The sequence below is a fragment of the Stigmatopora nigra genome, chromosome 18 (genome assembly GCF_051989575.1).
Source record: "Stigmatopora nigra isolate UIUO_SnigA chromosome 18, RoL_Snig_1.1, whole genome shotgun sequence".
Classification (NCBI taxonomy): Eukaryota; Metazoa; Chordata; class Actinopteri; order Syngnathiformes; family Syngnathidae; genus Stigmatopora; species Stigmatopora nigra.
Genome location: NC_135525.1, coordinates 8,660,284 through 8,677,662, shown reverse-complemented (window position 1 = coordinate 8,677,662; position 17,379 = coordinate 8,660,284). Strand labels below are relative to the sequence as shown.

At 40.9% G+C, this 17,379-nt stretch overlaps 4 protein-coding genes across 6 annotated transcripts; 1 reads left to right on the top strand and 3 right to left on the bottom strand.

The window, feature by feature from the left end:
- Positions 1–868: 868 nt before the first annotated feature.
- LOC144211928 (LIM and SH3 domain protein 1-like) lies at positions 869–3,055 on the top strand. The gene is made up of 6 exons (XM_077739504.1): positions 869–1,032; positions 1,109–1,193; positions 1,411–1,518; positions 2,150–2,219; positions 2,301–2,377; positions 2,583–3,055. The coding sequence occupies exons 1-6, from the start codon at positions 977–979 to the stop codon at positions 2,754–2,756; spliced, it is 570 nt and encodes a 189-aa protein (XP_077595630.1). The 5' UTR covers positions 869–976; the 3' UTR covers positions 2,757–3,055.
- Positions 2,958–8,174, bottom strand: LOC144211927 (kelch domain-containing protein 1-like). Of its 2 annotated transcripts, XM_077739502.1 has the most exons (13): positions 7,874–8,174; positions 7,121–7,191; positions 6,452–6,569; positions 6,267–6,379; positions 6,013–6,103; positions 5,815–5,913; positions 5,580–5,654; positions 5,455–5,513; positions 5,278–5,390; positions 5,086–5,158; positions 4,391–4,475; positions 3,688–3,767; positions 2,958–3,306 (listed from the first exon to the last, which is right to left on the bottom strand). In XM_077739502.1, exons 1-13 carry the CDS (start codon positions 7,970–7,972, stop codon positions 3,177–3,179), a joined length of 1,206 nt encoding a protein of 401 aa, XP_077595628.1. In that variant the 5' UTR covers positions 7,973–8,174; the 3' UTR covers positions 2,958–3,176. The 2 variants fall into 2 exon arrangements, with proteins under 2 accessions (XP_077595628.1, XP_077595629.1); XM_077739503.1 differs by lacking the exon at positions 3,688–3,767.
- Positions 8,175–8,846: 672 nt separating this feature from the next.
- plekhm1 (pleckstrin homology domain containing, family M (with RUN domain) member 1) lies at positions 8,847–15,300 on the bottom strand. Of its 2 annotated transcripts, XM_077739624.1 has the most exons (13): positions 15,240–15,300; positions 15,081–15,111; positions 14,174–14,263; positions 13,610–13,851; positions 12,663–13,229; positions 12,125–12,407; positions 11,909–12,053; positions 10,839–11,774; positions 10,196–10,341; positions 9,934–10,127; positions 9,802–9,865; positions 9,469–9,626; positions 8,847–9,109 (listed from the first exon to the last, which is right to left on the bottom strand). In XM_077739624.1, the coding sequence occupies exons 3-13, from the start codon at positions 14,219–14,221 to the stop codon at positions 9,001–9,003; spliced, it is 2,892 nt and encodes a 963-aa protein (XP_077595750.1). In that variant the 5' UTR covers positions 14,222–14,263; positions 15,081–15,111; positions 15,240–15,300; the 3' UTR covers positions 8,847–9,000. The 2 variants fall into 2 exon arrangements, with proteins under 2 accessions (XP_077595750.1, XP_077595749.1); XM_077739623.1 differs by having other exon boundaries at positions 15,081–15,294.
- A 333-nt stretch (positions 15,301–15,633) lies between these two features.
- Positions 15,634–16,907, bottom strand: cd79b (CD79b molecule, immunoglobulin-associated beta). The gene is made up of 5 exons (XM_077739481.1): positions 16,801–16,907; positions 16,276–16,584; positions 16,044–16,162; positions 15,902–15,955; positions 15,634–15,729 (listed from the first exon to the last, which is right to left on the bottom strand). The coding sequence occupies exons 1-5, from the start codon at positions 16,850–16,852 to the stop codon at positions 15,634–15,636; spliced, it is 630 nt and encodes a 209-aa protein (XP_077595607.1). The 5' UTR covers positions 16,853–16,907.
- Between the last annotated feature and the right edge of the window lie 472 nt (positions 16,908–17,379).

The window sequence follows — 17,379 nt, the reverse complement described above, 5'->3', positions numbered from 1 at the left end:
CACCACTTGACAGACACTACAATTGATACACTGAACAGTAATAAACTGTAATTCAGCAATGTACTTAATCAAATATCTGTGACTTCACCTAATAGCATCCATATAAACCTTATGGTCCAAGCCCCAACAATGAAATTACTGGTCAATTTTGCTGCAAACATTTAAATGTTAAATCTGCAATTTTAATAGCAACTCCACCCACTTGTGACGTAACGTGGATGTATTTAAAAGTCATGGGAAAGGCTCAGTCCATTCAACTGGCAGCATCATCAACACTATCAACTATACAATAATTGGGTACTTGTTTGGGGGGGTGGGTAGTAAAAATGAACCCACCATGTGGGAGATGCACTAAACCTGTTTATCCTACAGAGAAAATCAACTGCTTGGATAAGGTAAGAGAGAAATATTTGTTTTGCCACCCTTTGTTAATCATAGTCTTTATTAAGTGCATTCATTGGACAACAATACTAGGCAAACCGGATTAAAAGTCATGCCCATCTTGTTTGGTCAAAGAGAATAAAATACCATTGGTTTTTGGACTGATGCACAGTAGGTTTATGTTGGCTGCCATAAAGTCAAACAAGGACTTGTTTACACAACTCCCATGCAACTTGTCTCATGTTTATTATAGTGACAAACAGCACATCCATGCTTACACCTTAAAAACCATAATAATTATAAAAGTTTGGACATTTTTAAAGCAATTCATAATGATTTACTTACCCTAGAATTGCTGTCGACTGCACACTGCTCCGACTTCTTACACATTTCTCAAGAAATACCTGTAAAACCACAAGAAAATATATTAAATTGTATTTCTACTATAGTTATCCTGTTCTAAAACATTAACCAATAACATTTTTATATCCACACTTGTACTAAGGGGTAACACATCCTTGAAATATCCAGATATTTTACTTTAATGTGTGTGTAGTATTGGCACAAAGGCTGTTTCAGCTGTGAGGTGTGCAAGATGGCACTGAGTATGAACAACTATAAGGGCTTTGACAAGCGGCCTTACTGCAGCATGTAAGTCTTGATTATTTATTACCATCATGTTATGAGACTTGTATGATGCAACAACAAAAAATAACCTTAAAAAAAGGCACTACCCCAAATCCTCCTTCACCATCGTGACCGACACCCCCGAGAACCTGCGTCTCAAGCAACAGACCATGCTGAACAGCCAGGTAATTCCAAAACTTATAAACATAATAGACAAATGACAATAACGAGGGTGCTGGGGTTGTCATGTTTATAACCATAAAAGTCTCTGTAGCATTACACAGTCTCTGCAGCCAGAAAATAGTCTTCATAGCCATACTCTGACTCATCGGTGCATACAGTAGAATCTGTCAAAGGGAAGATTGGGGATTTTCTCTTTAAAAAAACTACATGATATTTCAGGCACTCTACAAGGAGCAATTTGAGAAGAATAAGGGCAAAGGTTTCAGCGTTGTGGTGGATACTCCAGAGATGCAAAGGCTGAAGAAGACACAAGAACAAATAAGTGATGTAAGAAATGCAACAACATTGCAATGAAAGATGAGCTCATTTTTATGAAGCTGGAATAATTTTGTAAAATGTGTAGCATCAGAGAGATGTAAGTTGAAATGTAGGGGGAAAAAATCCATGATAGAGGAGTAGGGACTAAAAAGTGTGCTAGTTCGAAGTGGGAAAGAGCACATTTAAACAAGTTAGACTGAACCTCTGAAAGTCCAAGTGAGAAACATTTCAGTCATTTCTCTGTGCACAGAGGCGGCCCTATATGGTCAAAATATCTCAGCCGTGGACACCCAGTGAACATCCGCTCACACACATTCCAAACAAAACAAAACTAAGTGGGCACTAGAGAAGTTACTTTTCAAAAATCAAGATATTCCTCACTTTGATTCTTTGTCTTATTGGTCGATATTAAGACATTTTTAGAAGTTAAAACTTTTATAATGTAAGAGATGGGCTCACATTGAGATTAGATCATTTCTGCAAGCTACTGATGATCACAGTTTAATGTGATACATTCAATTTCTGGTTTAGGGGTATTAAAGGAACCTTCCCAGGTCCAGGAAGAAGTATAATTGTTACTTTTACTTTCATGTAGACATGTTTATCACTGAGTTTTCATATCTGGCGCCCTCGTGTGTAGATCAAGTACCATGAAGAATTTGAACGAAGCAAAGTGCGAAGTGATGCACCGCCTCCAGAAAATAGGCAAGGTAACTCACCTTTTCATCACTTACATTCACTATTAGAGACAAAAAGATTGTCTTAAAAACCTGTGTTGAATTTCTGTAAAGAACAATCGACCCAAGAGAGTAACAACCAATCAGACGAACGGATTTGTCTCAATACTCTGGCATCATCTAGTGAAGGGGTAAGAACTTTAAATGGATATTTACCAATATGTATATTTCTATGCTGGAGGGCCAATGCCTCAATCAAAACTACTCACCTTTAAACTAATTTACAAAGAATTAGCTATCCTTTTTGAAAATTTAAGCAGGCACTGAGCTCAAAAGCATGCAATTTAAAGAGTTTTTACCCTTTCCACTTTGTCTTTCGCATCCACACCAACTCAGAGACGTTATCAGGCCTTGTACAGCTACACTGCAGCAGAAGCCGATGAAGTTTCCCTGCAGGAGGGAGACCTCATCGAGGATGTGGAGCTCATCGATGAAGGCTGGGTGTATGGCAGCAACCAGCGCACAGGACAGCGAGGCATGCTGCCCGCCAACTATGTTCGACCTGTGTAACAGCATTAAAAAAAATGAGCATCATTTTTAATTGTAACACGGAAATAAAACCATCCTTACCATTAGAATCAGCCACTTTGTATCCTCCATATTAAGTTGTATTGGATCTATAATGAGAAAATAAAGCTGTCATTAGCCTGGTTTAGTACGGAATATTTCTAAAATATTGATGTGATAAAAAAATTAATTTAAAAGACATAATACAACAAAATATCTTTATTCCCAAAAAAATTAAACACTACAAAAATACTTTACAGATGGATAAAAAAAACTTCCATTAAAACAAGACCTCAACTTAAGTGGTGTTGTCTGTTCTGTATGTTTAAAAGTATAAAGCTAGGATCTTAGTTTATGAACATGTGAAACATTTACAACAGGCTCATATCACACAGAAGGAAAAAAAAAAAGGATATCAGCTCTTCAAGTGGGCGAAAACGTCTTGGAGAAGAACGAGATTCTCTTATCGATTTTGGCACGGAGTTTCTTGGGCAATCTGTCCAGATGTTGTGAAAACACCTCAGAATTGCTTCCGATGAAGTCTTCACACAATCTACGAGGGCAGAAGACCGCAAATAACTTCCAAGATTTCATAGAGAATATTGTAAAAAATCATAAACTGAGCCCTCATATCGCTTTGGGTTGTTAAATAAACAAATATTCAAGGAACCATAAAAATACATCATCTATTCTGCTTATCCTTACAAGGGTTCTTTTTCCAATTTCATTCTTCAATCATCTGGACTAGACTGTGTAGTTTAATAATCATGTGACTTAAGATGGCGGCAGTCTAGTAAAGTGTTAAAAGGTACCGCGCAAGACATGTTAAGCTCATTAGTGGTAGTGTGTGTATAAATAGCTCATGTGTGAAGAGAGACATGTACAACAACAACAACAACAACACTAGTAGTGCCCATGCCATACGATTGGTTACCTGGAGAGGGGATAGGGCTGAGTTTGGATGATCAATATGTCACCAGTATGATTCTTTGATGGAACCACCAACATTGTGATCTGCCAATAATATGAAGTTATGCACAAAAGTACAATTTTTGTAACATTATAACTCATAAATGGATTTTTTTTGTTTAAGTCATTTCAATACAGACTTTAAAAGGGACTTTTAGGTACTCATATTTAAAGTACAGCACTTTCTCCAAGTTTCTCTTTTTAATTAAATTTGTATTTTAAACATAAATGTTCATGACTGCGTACATGAATTCTTAGTATTGAAAGCAGGGATTGATTCCCATCCGCAGGAAATAATTGCAGTTTGTCAGATTTTCTAAAGAACTAAATTCTTCTGAAAACAGGAGGAAGAGGAACTTCTGGAAGGGCAACGTTGTTTGGCTATTATCTAAATTTAGTTCCAGGGTCAAATGACCCAAGCAGGAAACTTTGAGGTGGAGTTTGTTACTCTAAACATCTGATTAGAAAGATTTTCTAGTTCCAGCAAATACACCTACACATACCATGAACTTAATGGTACAAAAAAAACTGCTTTTGTGAGCTCATTAGAGCTTTCAGTCAATAAACCACTTAGTAACATGCATACATTCCTTTGGTGGAACTGTAAATTCTTTAAAAGCGAACATTGTAGTCATTTTCATGCCATAAAGAAGGGGAACATGACATACCAAATCCATAGTGATGCACATATTGCTGCTACCTCCGAATACGACCACATCTTTGTCATTCCCCAGACATGCCGTGTGCCACACCCTGCAAGGAGAGGGAATGTTACAAAGATCAGATTAAGAGTTAAAGGAGATAGTAAGGCCTACAGGGGAGATGCACTATCAAGCTGGAAGTGCAGCTTTCACGTCACAAGGTAAACAAGAGTTAAACGCTATGATGCGAATGCTGTCTGACTACAGAACAACTATGTGTCAAGTGTAAGGCAAGCACAAGCAGATCCCTGGCAGATTCCTCCTCAGAGGGAACTTGACCCCAAAGAACTGTCACATTTCCAAGAACTTGTTTGCCATTCATTAAGAGTACAAAAAAATATTTTAAAAAGGCATTCCATTGGTAATATGCAAATATGACAACATGTTTAGATGTGAACTTTTTAAGGTCATGTCGTCACAGGTAACAAGTATGTCTTAGGTTAGCCATGGAATGTTTGTTAAACTGTATTCATGCTAAACTTTAACTTAATTTGACTGGTATCTTCACAGTTAGTGAAGTGGAGTGTTTGTAGCTTAGAAAGCAGTCCTTTGGTCAACATGATTGTTTTTGATTCAGCAAATGATTAACAAAGACAATAAAAGTCAAACTGGTTGATGAATTTGACTATTTACCCAGCGGTCATGTGATGTGATGCGGCTACCTGGGTTTGTCCCCGTGTGGGTGAGGTATCTTACGCCATTCCTTCCGCAGCGTATCGAATTGCCAGCCGTCATCTGGAACGACAAAAACAGATATTAAAAACCAAGTCATTTTGTGATCTTGCCCTTCAACTTTGTGTACACAACAATGAGAAACACGGTCAGATTACATTCTACAAAGTGGAAAAACCTACTCAGCGTTTCCCCGTCTGCGGCCATACCGCCAAACACAAAGAGGGTGTGGTCTCCGATCGGCGTCATCGTGTGCGTGGAGCGGCATGGCGGCACTTGGGATGACAAGGCCTCGCTGTAAGAAAAAAGATGGAATCAACAACCAATAAGGATCACGCAGCAAGTAAACGTATTATTACATTTGAGTCCAGTGCCATGTGTCCAGGTCCAAGCAGTACATATCCAACTCTGCACGTTCCTGCAGCATAACCGCCAACAGTTACGGTTAAACTGTCAATTAGCACATCTAAATCTGGTCACTCACCACGCCACCACAGACGTAACCTTTGTTTCCCACTGTGGCGCTGGCATGGCAGCCTCGGGGGAGTGGCGGTGTACCCTGGTTGGGGAGAATAAAGTGGGACGGTGTGTCATGTTATTTTAGGTTTGGAAGATTAGGATTAAAAAGTATAAACACTATACTTTGAGATGAAAAAAAAATGCATTCATATGACCCACAGCACATTAATAGGAGGCAAAATATGTGAGATGAAGCTTACTTTAGTCTCAGGGACACTCCAGGTGCTGGTGAGTGTGTCATAGACGACGACTTCATTGAGCCAGCCCCAGCAGCGAAATAACACGTCGCCGATGGTAATCTAAAAGAGCAATTTTGCTATTTAAAGAATCCTTACTGTCGAACACAAAGCGACAATGTGAAATATGTCCATGAATAGGGACAAAGCAAAACAATTCACCCAAGTCATCTCTTCCACGATGAAATTTGTCGACGGCACGTTTCGGGCCTCCTGTAGCGTCTTGCATCCGTAGCCTCCAAAGTAAACTAACCTACACCCAAAAACAAATCAATAACTCCTTTCCATACATTTGGAGAAAATTTAAGACTTATAATGGTGAAAATACGGTATATCTAAAATGGTCGGGCCCACATGAAATCGAGTTATGCAAACACCGCTCTGTCTACACTAGTCACTTTGACTTCATTTCAGACCTGTTTCCGTGTACCCAGCAGCTGTGTTTGTCCCTCGGTGAGGGTGCCGTGTCTTTAGCGGCTGGCACTTTCTTCCACAAGTAGCAATTTTGGGTGAGATCCACGCTGTACATCTATTTGTGGCACATTTGGGTTGAACATTACAAATGTTGCTTATACTGTATTGCTTGGAAAATGTCTCTCACCTGGTTGCTGTAAGTTTGGCAGTCACCTCCCGCAAAGACGTATAGCGAGCCGTTGACATACGAGCCGCAGCAGCCAACTAGGAGTGGCGGGGTTTCTCCACCCATCTTCCGTCGCTGCCTATTGCAAAAAAAAAAAGGGAGAAAAAAATCAAAGTTGAAGAGCGGACAATCAATAAAGTGAGCAAAAATGAACAACTTTCATGTCATGTTTTTGGTTGAAATTCACAAAATAAAACTTTAACAAGTATAATCATTCAAAAAAAGTGGAAAAAATCATTCTTTTTAAGAAATGCTGTCTAATAAACAGAGAATTATTCCAAATATACACAAAATGACCACAGAATGTCCCACAATGTGCATGAAGTGACCTGTGATTCCCCCTAAAATTAATAACTAATGATGTTTAAATCTCTGTCAATGGCAGCCAATGAGTTAAGTGAGGATAAGTGTAATTGGTGGAATTTCTTTTTTCCCCTAACATGATTAACAGCTTTGTTTCTGTTGACCTATAGTGTATTAACCATGACAAGCTGAAGTGGTCCCCTCTTCCTTCCATTTTTACGGATGTGGCCTCAGTGAGACGCATTTTTTTCGCATCCTTGCTCTAGAGTTAATCATTCAAGCATCTCAGATTGTCACTGTAGTGTTCTTTTTTTGTGTTTGTTTTACCATACGCCATTGTCCAAGTCACAGAGCCAGATCTCATCACTGGGATGCAGGAATTCTTGACCGTCAACAGCCTTTAGAAACAACACAAACGGGCACACTTTTAAACATCTGATTGCAAATTCGATTAGAATGCATGTCAATAGTGAGGGTGCAACATAAGCTTCAGTAATTGTAAACTGAAAGAAATCATTAGGTACAACACTTACTTATACATTTTGTTTTATTTTTCACCAAGGACACTGATAATGTGCGTTATCATTTAATTTAGTTAGTTTTAATTGTGTATATTCTTTTGGATGGAAAAAAACGGTGACTTCATTAACTATCCATCTATTGATAACTATTGTAGTTATGGAAACTACATATGTGGGAATTATTGATATACTAGTCTTGTGTGTTTAAATTTGTAAAATTATTGTGAGAATAGTTAATTCCAAGCAAATATTGAAATATCTCATTTAACTATGGAGGCAATTGGCTGTTTATTTACTAATGCTCACAGACACGCCTCAATGTATAGATATAGAATGTTTAACTTCCTCTGTTGATTTTCTTTCTTTTGTTTTTGACTATTCCAGTTATGAATTTGTTAGGCAAGATCTCAAAAACAGCCATCATACAATAACAATGATATGAGGCCATTTTTTGGCCACTGTGAATCAAACCTTTGTGATCACTCCACTAAACGTTTCTAATTAAACAATTACGACACTTATTTTTAAATCCTTCCTGGGTTAGTGTGCCATGTCCTACCTGGAAGCCACCCCACACGTACAGCGTGTTATTGCCGTCGACAAACGCAGTGTGACCGCTCCTCTCCAGCTCCTTTGTCGGTGCCGGCACGCTCGCCATCCCACTTGGATAAAAGTCGTTAAAAGTGTAAAAGAAAAGAGATCACGAAGGGAGCACGTCGAGAGGAGGACTATGAGGCGTTAAAACACTCCTTCACGCTTGTTGATCTCGTTTTCTTTTACTTCTTGGTACCTGCACACGCGTCTCGCCCCTGCACACGCGTGTCGCTCCTCTGCGCATGCGCCCGCCTCCTGTATTTGTCGACGCCTATTTAAAGACTTTAATTGGTCACATGTCACAGGTGGCTGTGACCACGTGAGTTCGGGAAGGACCAAAGATGCTATCTTTTTGTCTGGTCCTTCTGCAGAAGAAGAACATGGAGGGAGAAAAGATGACTGCTTCCATTCTCCACTTTGTGCATGAAAAGTTTAATTAGGGGAGGATTGCATGACATACAAAGTCTTTATGATAAAGGTGCAGGGCTGTGACACGTATTGAAGGCTGTGGCAGAGATTGAAGGCTGAGACACGTATTGAAACGTTCTTTTTTTTTTTATTTAAGTATTTAGAGGTGCACAAAATATATTGTATTGGTCAAGGAAATCCATAATCTTGCATTTACTTCTGGGAAATATTGGCTATTCACATGAATAAATAGAATGTGACACAGAAGAAAGAGTTTATTTGACTGTGAATTACATGTGAAAACAAACAAAATACAGCTTTACGCTTGCTAGTGATTAAAATAAATCAAAAGTCAAAGCTCAGTGCAAAGGTGATTTACCCCCCAAAAAAAGGCAATTCATAAATGCAGCTTGCACTGCATAATTAAAAAAAAATCTTAAGGCACCTTGGAACATGTGTTATGCTTTGTGCATATAAAATCTCTCAACTCCTCATATAAGCCTAATTGAGCAAAAAAACAAAACAACAACTAATAGTTCTCATAATAATTATACCGTGGCAAGGCAGATCAATAAATTAGGATCAGTCCACCTCTCTGATTCACTTCTATTGATAATTGCACTTGATATTGCATTCTTAGCACTCTACCAGAAGAGGAAAAAGGGTGCCCACTGCTGGCTTCCATCAATCTTGCAGGTCCCTCTCCAGGTACTTCCTCATCCGCAAACAACGAGGACAGCCACTACCTTGCGTCATGCAGGTCCGATGGAAAACCGCTTTGCACTCCTTGCACCTGAAACACACAATATTTACAAAGGTCAACCTTTCATAGAATTATATTTGCTGTTTTTTCACCACTAAAAAAAGTTTCCATGCATCTCAACATGTTCATTCCCTGGATTTTTTTAAACAACGCAGAAATTTTACAGCAACAATTTCTCATTAGAGCAAAAGTGGTTCGTTTTAGTTAACAAAATCATCCATCACAATGCTCCTCCTCCAATGTAAGAATTTGTAAAATAAAATTCCAACATATCAACACAGGCTGGCTCGAGAGGTGACTGTGTAGTGCTATTCAAGAAGTGTCATTTAGCCAAAGCACCTTGTCTGTTCATGCCTCAAAACCTGGAATGGGAATGAGGAAACGCTTACCTGACTGTGCTGTCAAACTGAAAGGGGAAGATGATGTCGTCGCTATGGCACATTTGACAGTTGAAGCCGCGTTGCGTGCACAGGTCGCAGCTAAACACGTGGCTGGTGGCAAACTGGCACAGCGACGCCAGATACAGGGCGTGTTGCTCCTCAGCAATCTATAGAACACACATATAATGTCAACATTGCAAACAGGCAATACTAACACTTCATGTTGTTCATGTATAAAATGAAGTGGAAGATTTATTAAGTCCTAAATTGGCAAATCAAGTCCAGTTCCATGATACCAATCCTCCCATCTCTATGGGTAAAACTTGATAAAATCGTACATACCTCCCGCAGATCCCTCACACTGTACAGGTTGCTGGATTCCAGCGGGTATGTTCTCTGCTTCATCCTAGCAAGGATGTATAGTCAATAACCATTACATTTTTATAGGAAAAGGCGAGATATTGAAAAACGCACCTGGCTTGAAGCATTTTGCAAGCACTGCTGCGGCAAGTGACAAGATAGTCGCTCAACAGTCGCAGCCTACGGCGAAGGTTGTGCACAAGCGCCATGGACTCGCAGTGTGTTGCCAAATCAGGATTGAGCAGCTCCAGGTTTAGAAGAGGTTCATGTTCCACCTGAGCCAGCAACCAAAGCGCTTTTTTCGACACCTGGAAATGGACACATAGGGGTGTTAATATAGTCGAGTTTAAAATGCAGAATTGTAGGGCACACCCACCTGGCGTTTATTGAGGTCCCAGTTGTGCAGCATGCGTGAAGGGATGACGGTGGTGTCGCCCGAGTGACAGGAATGGCAGTAGTACTGACCGGAGAACTCACATAGGCGGGATCGTCCCAGTGATGGGCCGATCAGCTGAGGGCAGCCTAAGGAAAACTCAATGTTAGATGCATGCTAGTTTTGCATGTTGATGAGGAGGCATATTTAAATTGTCGTCAGCAGAGGTTTATTATAAACCGTTTTTGAATGTTTTTGTCGTCATGTCATAGACATGAGAGGTCAAACAATCCCAGATAAAAGGATATTTATGTTATTTTAATGATATACTTGCTAGCTATCTAATTATGCAGTATAATTACATTGGTTAGACAAAAAATAAGTTAGTAGAGTCCTACTTTTATGCCAAAAAGAGATTAAAAGTTATGATTTTAAATGTTTTTAATTATGAACATTACTTTAATGAGTTTTCTTTAAGCTTTTTGAATTAAAAAAAGAAAACCAATATGAAATTATTATATACCGGTATAGTCTTAAGGTTATGTGCTGTTTCATCTATAAGATTTAATTTTAACAATGTCATAATTTAAATAAAAACAATTAAATACTTGCAAAAGCCCTTCTTTTAAAATAATCGGCACAATACCTGCACATTTAAAATTCTGCGTGTCCAGTCCCTTCTGGGATGGCACTTTGCAAAGATGTACCAGAAGCACTCCATCTTCTTTGAGTCTGTGCTGAACGAGTCTGTAAAGGTTCCCGCCTCCTTTCTGGCCAGCCACCTCCACCTCCTCCTCTTCACCGCTCTCCAAGTAAGAGTCCAGAGCCCCTCGGATCAGTGACCTCCAGGAACATGCCTCCTCTGCACTCTCCGCTTGCAAGCGCAGGGTCTCCCTCAGTGTCAGGAGTTTAAAAAAATTGGGCCCGCCCAATATTACATCCGGAACCACGTCTCTCACATCCTGAATGGGGAACGTCAGTCGCAGTGCTTTGCTTCCATCTTGTACCCGAAAACCTTTCAGGGCTTCGAGAGAGAGCGAGAAAACCAGAGGCGTCCACGAGCGAGCGTCAGCATCCGTGCAACAATACAGTACTGCTTCCTTGATGGCGTCCCTTTCCGAATCGGCTACACGAGTCCAGTCGCATTGGTGAGACGGCGAAGAACCGTGCTCGGGGCTGCCCGACGTCGAGCAAGGTAAAGAAACATGGCTGTCGTCGAAAGAGTTCTCACCGGGAGCTTCCAGAATCTCCCAAGGTTCTTCTACGCGGGACACGGGCCGGCATTTGTTGACCGCCTCCACAATGCGGTCCAGCCAGTCCTCCGCCTCGTCGTGATTGGCGGCACGAAGGTGCAGTCGCTTGCCGGCGAAAGCCAGTTCGAAACGGCCGTCGGACGAGTTGAGGCGAGCGTCTTCGCATCGCAGAAGGGAGCAGCTGTCGCAGCACGTGCGTTCTTCGGAGTTCAGGTAGAGGCGGAGCTCCAAGGGGGAGAGTTCGCAGTAGTGGTCCCGCCACATTCCCATGGCGCCACGACGCTCAAGGTGGCCTAGTTTCAGTAAGCCTCGAAAAGGGTTCGAGAGTCCTAGCAAGAGAAAATGAACAACATTAAACAACAATGATAAAATGACCCAAAAATTACCAACGTCGAACTACCCAGTGTGGTGTATCAATAATAAAGCCAATCTAGATATTATCACTAAAACCCAGATTAGTTACCAATTTGTCGCCGATGCACAACACTGGGTGGCGTCTGCAAATCTGCCACAGTCCCAGAAGTAACCGGGGCCGGAGCCTGATCCTCGTGGTCCGACTCCTCGTGCAGCCGGGGCTTGTAGATGTCTTCCTCAGAGATCCAGGACCGCTAAAATGCAAGACATAACATTATAATCATTAAGAACCATTTTTTTTGCTTTGGACACAATTGTTGCTTACTATGTGGGATTCTGATGACAATTTGGTGCTCAGGTCACTTTTAGTTGCTTTGTCTTCATAGTCTATCCCTGTTTTTTCCGGGACAGCCGGATGTGAAAGGTCAACGTGGTTCTGGTGGGGCGATGGTGGGTCAGTGGCTGGGGGTGGTTCTGTATCGGAGAGGGCAGCACTGGGGGGCTGGTCGCTGTCGGAGGAGTGATCCGCGGCGGCGCTGGAGACGAAGGAGGCTTCGCGCAAAGAATCTTGACTGGAGCTGCTGTTTTCCCGGAGCTTGGGTGGCGAGCTGATTGAAACAAATGCATAAATCCATATTTTTAAGGGTGTTCTTGATCTGACTTGATATGCAAAAATATATGATTTTCCAAATTATTTTTGAACTAAAAACACAGAAAAAAATAGTTTAAAAATTACAATCATTGATTTAAAAGGTGGAAAAAAATCAGGAAATTAAATACACATCTAGTGTACTATTCTTTTCAATTTGATCCTAAAACAGAAAGTCTTCCCTAAAACCTACTTTGGTAAATAACATTCTTACCCATTGCGTGGCGCCCTGATGTCACAATTGGACCATTTCTCCCCTGCAGGACTGCGGAGGTCTTGACCCTGGAGTACACTGTCTGAGCTCAAACTAGAGGAGGAGCCTGTGGTTTCCAAGCTAAGAGTGGACGAGTTCAGGGCTAGGGTGCACGCTGTGGATCCGACGGGTGCCGGCCCCGCTTCCAAAGACCCTGACGACTGCGATGCCGTATCCCATGAGTCTTTATACGAGGGCTGGTTTAGGCCATCGGATGGGGGGGCGGAGCACAGTCCGGCGAGGCGGAGTGGCGTGTTGGTCCACTGGTTGAGGACGGCTGACTTGTACGAGAGGTTGAAGGTAAGCGAAGACAGGCCCTGAAGGTAGCTGAGGAGAACCTCCCGCTCTTCGCCGTTGAGTAGGAGAGCGCCGGGTTGATAGTGCGACCGTAGCTCGGTGCTCTCCCGGAATAGTGACAGTAGGTAGCACTCTAGCAAGCCGTGGTTGAGGGCCAGACGAAGCCAGGCGCGACATCGGCCCACGTCGGTGCCCACAAAGTTGATCTTTTCCAGCTCGGTGATGACATCACTAATGCAGAGAAAACAAATAAAAATGTGATTTTTTTTAATGATACAAAAGACATTATCTTTAGAAAAAAAGCAGCCATTAAATCCAGACTATATTTTACCTTAAAATTCACACAGATTTAATTAATGTGTCAAATTTGGATATAATTTATTTGTAAAAACAGTAATTCAAGACTTCACATTTTTGTAAAAGTATAAGTATTGTTATGAGAGCACAAAATATTTTTTATGTCCTTAAATAATATATTTACTTGTTATATTTCTTCAAAACATGGACAATTATAACAAAAAAACATCTCTAAATGATGAACAGTTATCAAAAATGCTTCCAATTTCTATTGCAGAATACTAGAAAGCAAATATGCTCGGCATGGGACGGACCTGTGAGTGACGGTCTTAAGGAGGGTCCAGAAGAAGGGTTGTGGGGCAGGTCTGCGACCGGCCTTCTTGCCACGGACCACAGCCTCCCAGCGGATATGCTTCCCTTTAATACCATGGATAAAGATGGCCTCCAGCGCACAGCAGAGGACGTTGGCGTCGCCGTCCTCGCTGGTGACCACCGCGTCCGACGTCACGTAGCGCCTTTGCAGACTCTTGAGCGACTGCACCAACTTCTCCTTGATCTGAGAAGGAAAGAAATTTGTCAATTGCTTCCTTTTTTAATTTTTAGCAAGGAAAAACTCATGTTTCCCTTTTGGTAAACTGACAAACGTCTTAAAGATGAGATGCACGTGGCAAAGTCCAAAGTGGTGAAAAGTGCTGCTCAAAACTTGGTAAAAAAATCAATAGCTATATGCTTGTTATGCAATACTATGACTAATGACCACCGTCACATGAACGTCAACATGTGCTAAATGTGGTAAAAGACAACTCGGAAGTTGAATTCTTCTGGCAAAATTGCACTGATATTTTGATTCAAGACATTTAAAATAAATCTAGACTTACCTGTTTGACAGATTCATGATGTGTATCTGCCGATTGTGTGGCTAACATGGCACCGATCTTGTTTTTTTTTCTCTATACACCCATGGTGAGCTGAAAAAAATAACAGAACATAAAATGTAAGACTAGGTGACTCCAGTGGTGGAAAAACACATGTTTGGCATGTGATTGACACATTTATAGCTTCTCATTCCTCACTGGTGTCTTTCCACTGAGTGAGCCACTCATATATTTCCCAGTGTAGTTTTACCTTGGCAAAGATGGTTAAATAACAGCCAAAAATAGGGGTAATAGAAACTAAATCTGCATTAAAAAGTATCAGTGCAATGGGGCAATTCTTCAAAAATAGCACATTTTAATGTTTAGAATGTAGTATAGGGCGCAAAATTAGCCAGGATCACTTAAGGGTCTTTGCCCAACACTACAAATAGAAATGTTTTCAAGGAATTAATACAGATCTATAGATGTGAGTCCAACCTTTTTGAAGATGAGGCATTATTATTATATACGTGTACATTGGGGGGCGGGGCAGGGGTCGTGTGCGTGTGTGTTGGTTGATGACCACTCAGGGTCATGTGACGCTGATGACATCCCAAAGTCTAAATTACAACCCGATATAATTCAATCAAGATAAAAACACGGAAGGGATTTTTAAAAATATATTTACTAAATGTTTTTACACCCCTAAGTAAGTCGTTGAGCTAAGTTTTCGTCTACTTCCTGCAATGTCAATAAAAACATTTACAATTCCGAGTCACTGACAACCCATGAAAGTATCTAAACTCGAAGAGAGGGTTTAGTAACCTAGAAATTGACATTTAAAGAAAATCCAGTAAGGTTAAACTTAAAATTTGATCTTGTACACCAACTGATCAGCTACATGTCACAGCTAGCTTAACTGTGCCCTCACCGAGATGCAGAGTTGACTTTCCATCTTGCAGCTGAAATGGCAATCGGGGGGGAAATCAAACTTGGTTGAGTCAGTCTTTCCCAGTTTATGCCATCGCCCCGTCCTCAAACACTTTTAAACAACAATAAAATGAACGCGAATGCAAGACGGTTTGTTTACCAAAACGGGAACGTAGTGTACCGGGGAACGCGGAATCTCCGCCTCACTGGAAAGAGGTGCGTTTAAAGACTGTGGGATGTTTTCCTATCAGCGTTATTCTAATTGGAAAACGCCAATATTTAAAATTCAGTTTGAGATCATTGTATTTCATAATCAGTGATAGTGCATGTAATATTATATTTTAATCATGAATATTGGCATTGTTTGTCAAAATACATAGCTTTTGTCTGAAGTTCATATTGATGGTTGCAGGTGTACCCAAAGGCAACTAAGTGTCAGGGACACGACACAAGTGAGCAATGGTGCATTCACTGAATTTGGATGTTTGTAAACTCTCGTGCTTCCAAGCGTTTTTCGTTTTTATTGAATCACTTTTCGAAGACAAAATTATCGGTCACTTCCACGGTGCCTCGACATCGTCCTCGACCTCGGCGTACACAGCCAGCTCTTCGTACAAGTCCCCCTGTCCGCATCCCTCTATGGTCAATCCCTGTGCAGACACAAGCATGCATGCATGCATGCATGCATGCACATTGGAAGTTGTCCACCACATAAATTCACTTCACCACAACTTATGCAAGTCAGGGCCCCGGGGTGCTGGAGCTGATCTCGGCTGGCCACAAAACTTTTACATATATTAATCAAAACCTAGACAAACTCACCTCGTAGATGTGCTCTATTTCAGGCTCCTCATAGATCCGCTCGCTTCTTAGGACCTAGAAAATGGGGATGACCCTAAATGATTTCATGTGACAACGAACTAACGCTAAATATGCAAAGTGCTCTGTTTCTTTGACTTCTCACCATTTTACGATGGCGTTGAAGCAGAAGTGTCACAATGGCGGCCAGCATCAGACCCTGCAGGACTATTAGGGCATCTTTCATGTTGCTTTGACGCAGTGCCTGCGCTCTATTGACAGGCCCTGTTTGCAAGAAATTGAAATGTGATTATGTGTGCCTTGTAAGTAATTGCAATCATTAATAAAGGGAGCAATTGGCCGAGGTTGAAAAGTATGCATTATGGCGTTGAACCTACTGGCAACTTGCAGCTGAGTGCCTGATCCCCACGTGTCATTGATGCGGCAGAAATAAACGCCGCTGTCCTCCAGGGTCAAATTGTGCAGGATGAGGAAGGCATTGAAAGTGAGGTCTTTGTCTCGAGTCACGGTGTCTTTCAACGGCCGCCTTTGAGCAGCGTCCTGGTCATAGTGGTTGGCCTTGAACCAGTGCACCTTTGCCGGTAGGTGCTGGTGGGAGGATGCACAGCAGATGCTGACAAACCGGTTGGGTCGCACGCCATAGAAGCGAGGCTTCTGAGCGATGGAGAACTGGCGGCCCACAACAGCTGAGTTGAAAAAAGCAAAATGACAAGTTAGGAGCCAGTACTTGACGTTATATATACTTTCCATATACATACAGTGTAACTGAGCTAAAGTATATGTTTGAAACAATAGCTATGATAAGGTTACTAACAAGACTAACTTCCCCTTTCCTCCAGATGTCCAGGAAATCAAGCAAACCCCCAAATAACACACAACAAAGGTAAAAAATACTTATTTACCTGGTACGTTGAGTATAATCAGAGCACAAAATCCAAATAGAAACCAGCGCATGATGCAATGACACAAATACCGAAAAAAAATGAATAGAAATGTTGATATCTTTGGAGGAAAATTTGTTGACGTGCGGTGAAGGAGAACAGTCACCAATTCCCTTGTGAGGATGCAAATTAGAGGGCGGAACTGCTAACCGAATTATTATTATCATTACAGGCGACTTATCACATTACTTATTTAAGAACAAGGCCAGATCAGTACATATACTTAATGTACAATTGGTATAATTATGTATAATTATTACTTAATGTATAATTAGTATAATTATATATAATTATTTATAACAAAAAATAACAGTACTTACTATTCAGAAGCTATTTATAAGAAACAAATGTTAAATTGCATGTTAAAGTTTACTGCAGAGTGAAAAAATAAAGGGTATTATAATCTAGTAGTGTAGTACTTTTTTTAAAAAGTATTTATTATTTCTTTTTGTGCATAATGTTACATCATTATTGGTAAAATAGTGATAAAAGCAACAACAACAAAATATCCAGAGGAGCCGTTTGGGAGCCGAATCAATT

What these genes read in the sequence shown, in the direction of transcription:
- LOC144211928 (XM_077739504.1), top strand. Translation starts at nt 977, where the DNA reads ATGGCACTGAGTATGAACAACTATAAGGGCTTTGACAAGCGGCCTTAC. An exon ending in AAGCGGCCTTACTGCAGCAT is followed by an intron (nt 1,033 to 1,108) that starts GTAAGTCTTGAT and finishes CCTTAAAAAAAG; the next exon opens with GCACTACCCCAAATCCTCCT. An exon ending in GCCTCCAGAAAATAGGCAAG is followed by an intron (nt 2,220 to 2,300) that starts GTAACTCACCTT and finishes ATTTCTGTAAAG; the next exon opens with AACAATCGACCCAAGAGAGT.
- LOC144211927 (XM_077739502.1), bottom strand. Translation starts at nt 7,972, where the DNA reads ATGGCGAGCGTGCCGGCACCGACAAAGGAGCTGGAGAGGAGCGGTCAC. An exon ending in GCCAAACTTACAGCAACCAG is followed by an intron (nt 6,380 to 6,451) that starts GTGAGAGACATT and finishes TGCCACAAATAG; the next exon opens with ATGTACAGCGTGGATCTCAC. An exon ending in CCACACGGGGACAAACCCAG is followed by an intron (nt 4,476 to 5,085) that starts GTAGCCGCATCA and finishes CTCTCCTTGCAG; the next exon opens with GGTGTGGCACACGGCATGTC.
- plekhm1 (XM_077739624.1), bottom strand. Translation starts at nt 14,221, where the DNA reads ATGTTAGCCACACAATCGGCAGATACACATCATGAATCTGTCAAACAG. An exon ending in TGTGCATCGGCGACAAATTG is followed by an intron (nt 11,775 to 11,908) that starts GTAACTAATCTG and finishes TTCTCTTGCTAG; the next exon opens with GACTCTCGAACCCTTTTCGA. An exon ending in GCAGAATTTTAAATGTGCAG is followed by an intron (nt 10,342 to 10,838) that starts GTATTGTGCCGA and finishes AGTTTTCCTTAG; the next exon opens with GCTGCCCTCAGCTGATCGGC.
- cd79b (XM_077739481.1), bottom strand. Translation starts at nt 16,852, where the DNA reads ATGCGCTGGTTTCTATTTGGATTTTGTGCTCTGATTATACTCAACGTA. An exon ending in GATTATACTCAACGTACCAG is followed by an intron (nt 16,585 to 16,800) that starts GTAAATAAGTAT and finishes TTTTCAACTCAG; the next exon opens with CTGTTGTGGGCCGCCAGTTC. An exon ending in TTCAACGCCATCGTAAAATG is followed by an intron (nt 15,956 to 16,043) that starts GTGAGAAGTCAA and finishes CCCATTTTCTAG; the next exon opens with GTCCTAAGAAGCGAGCGGAT.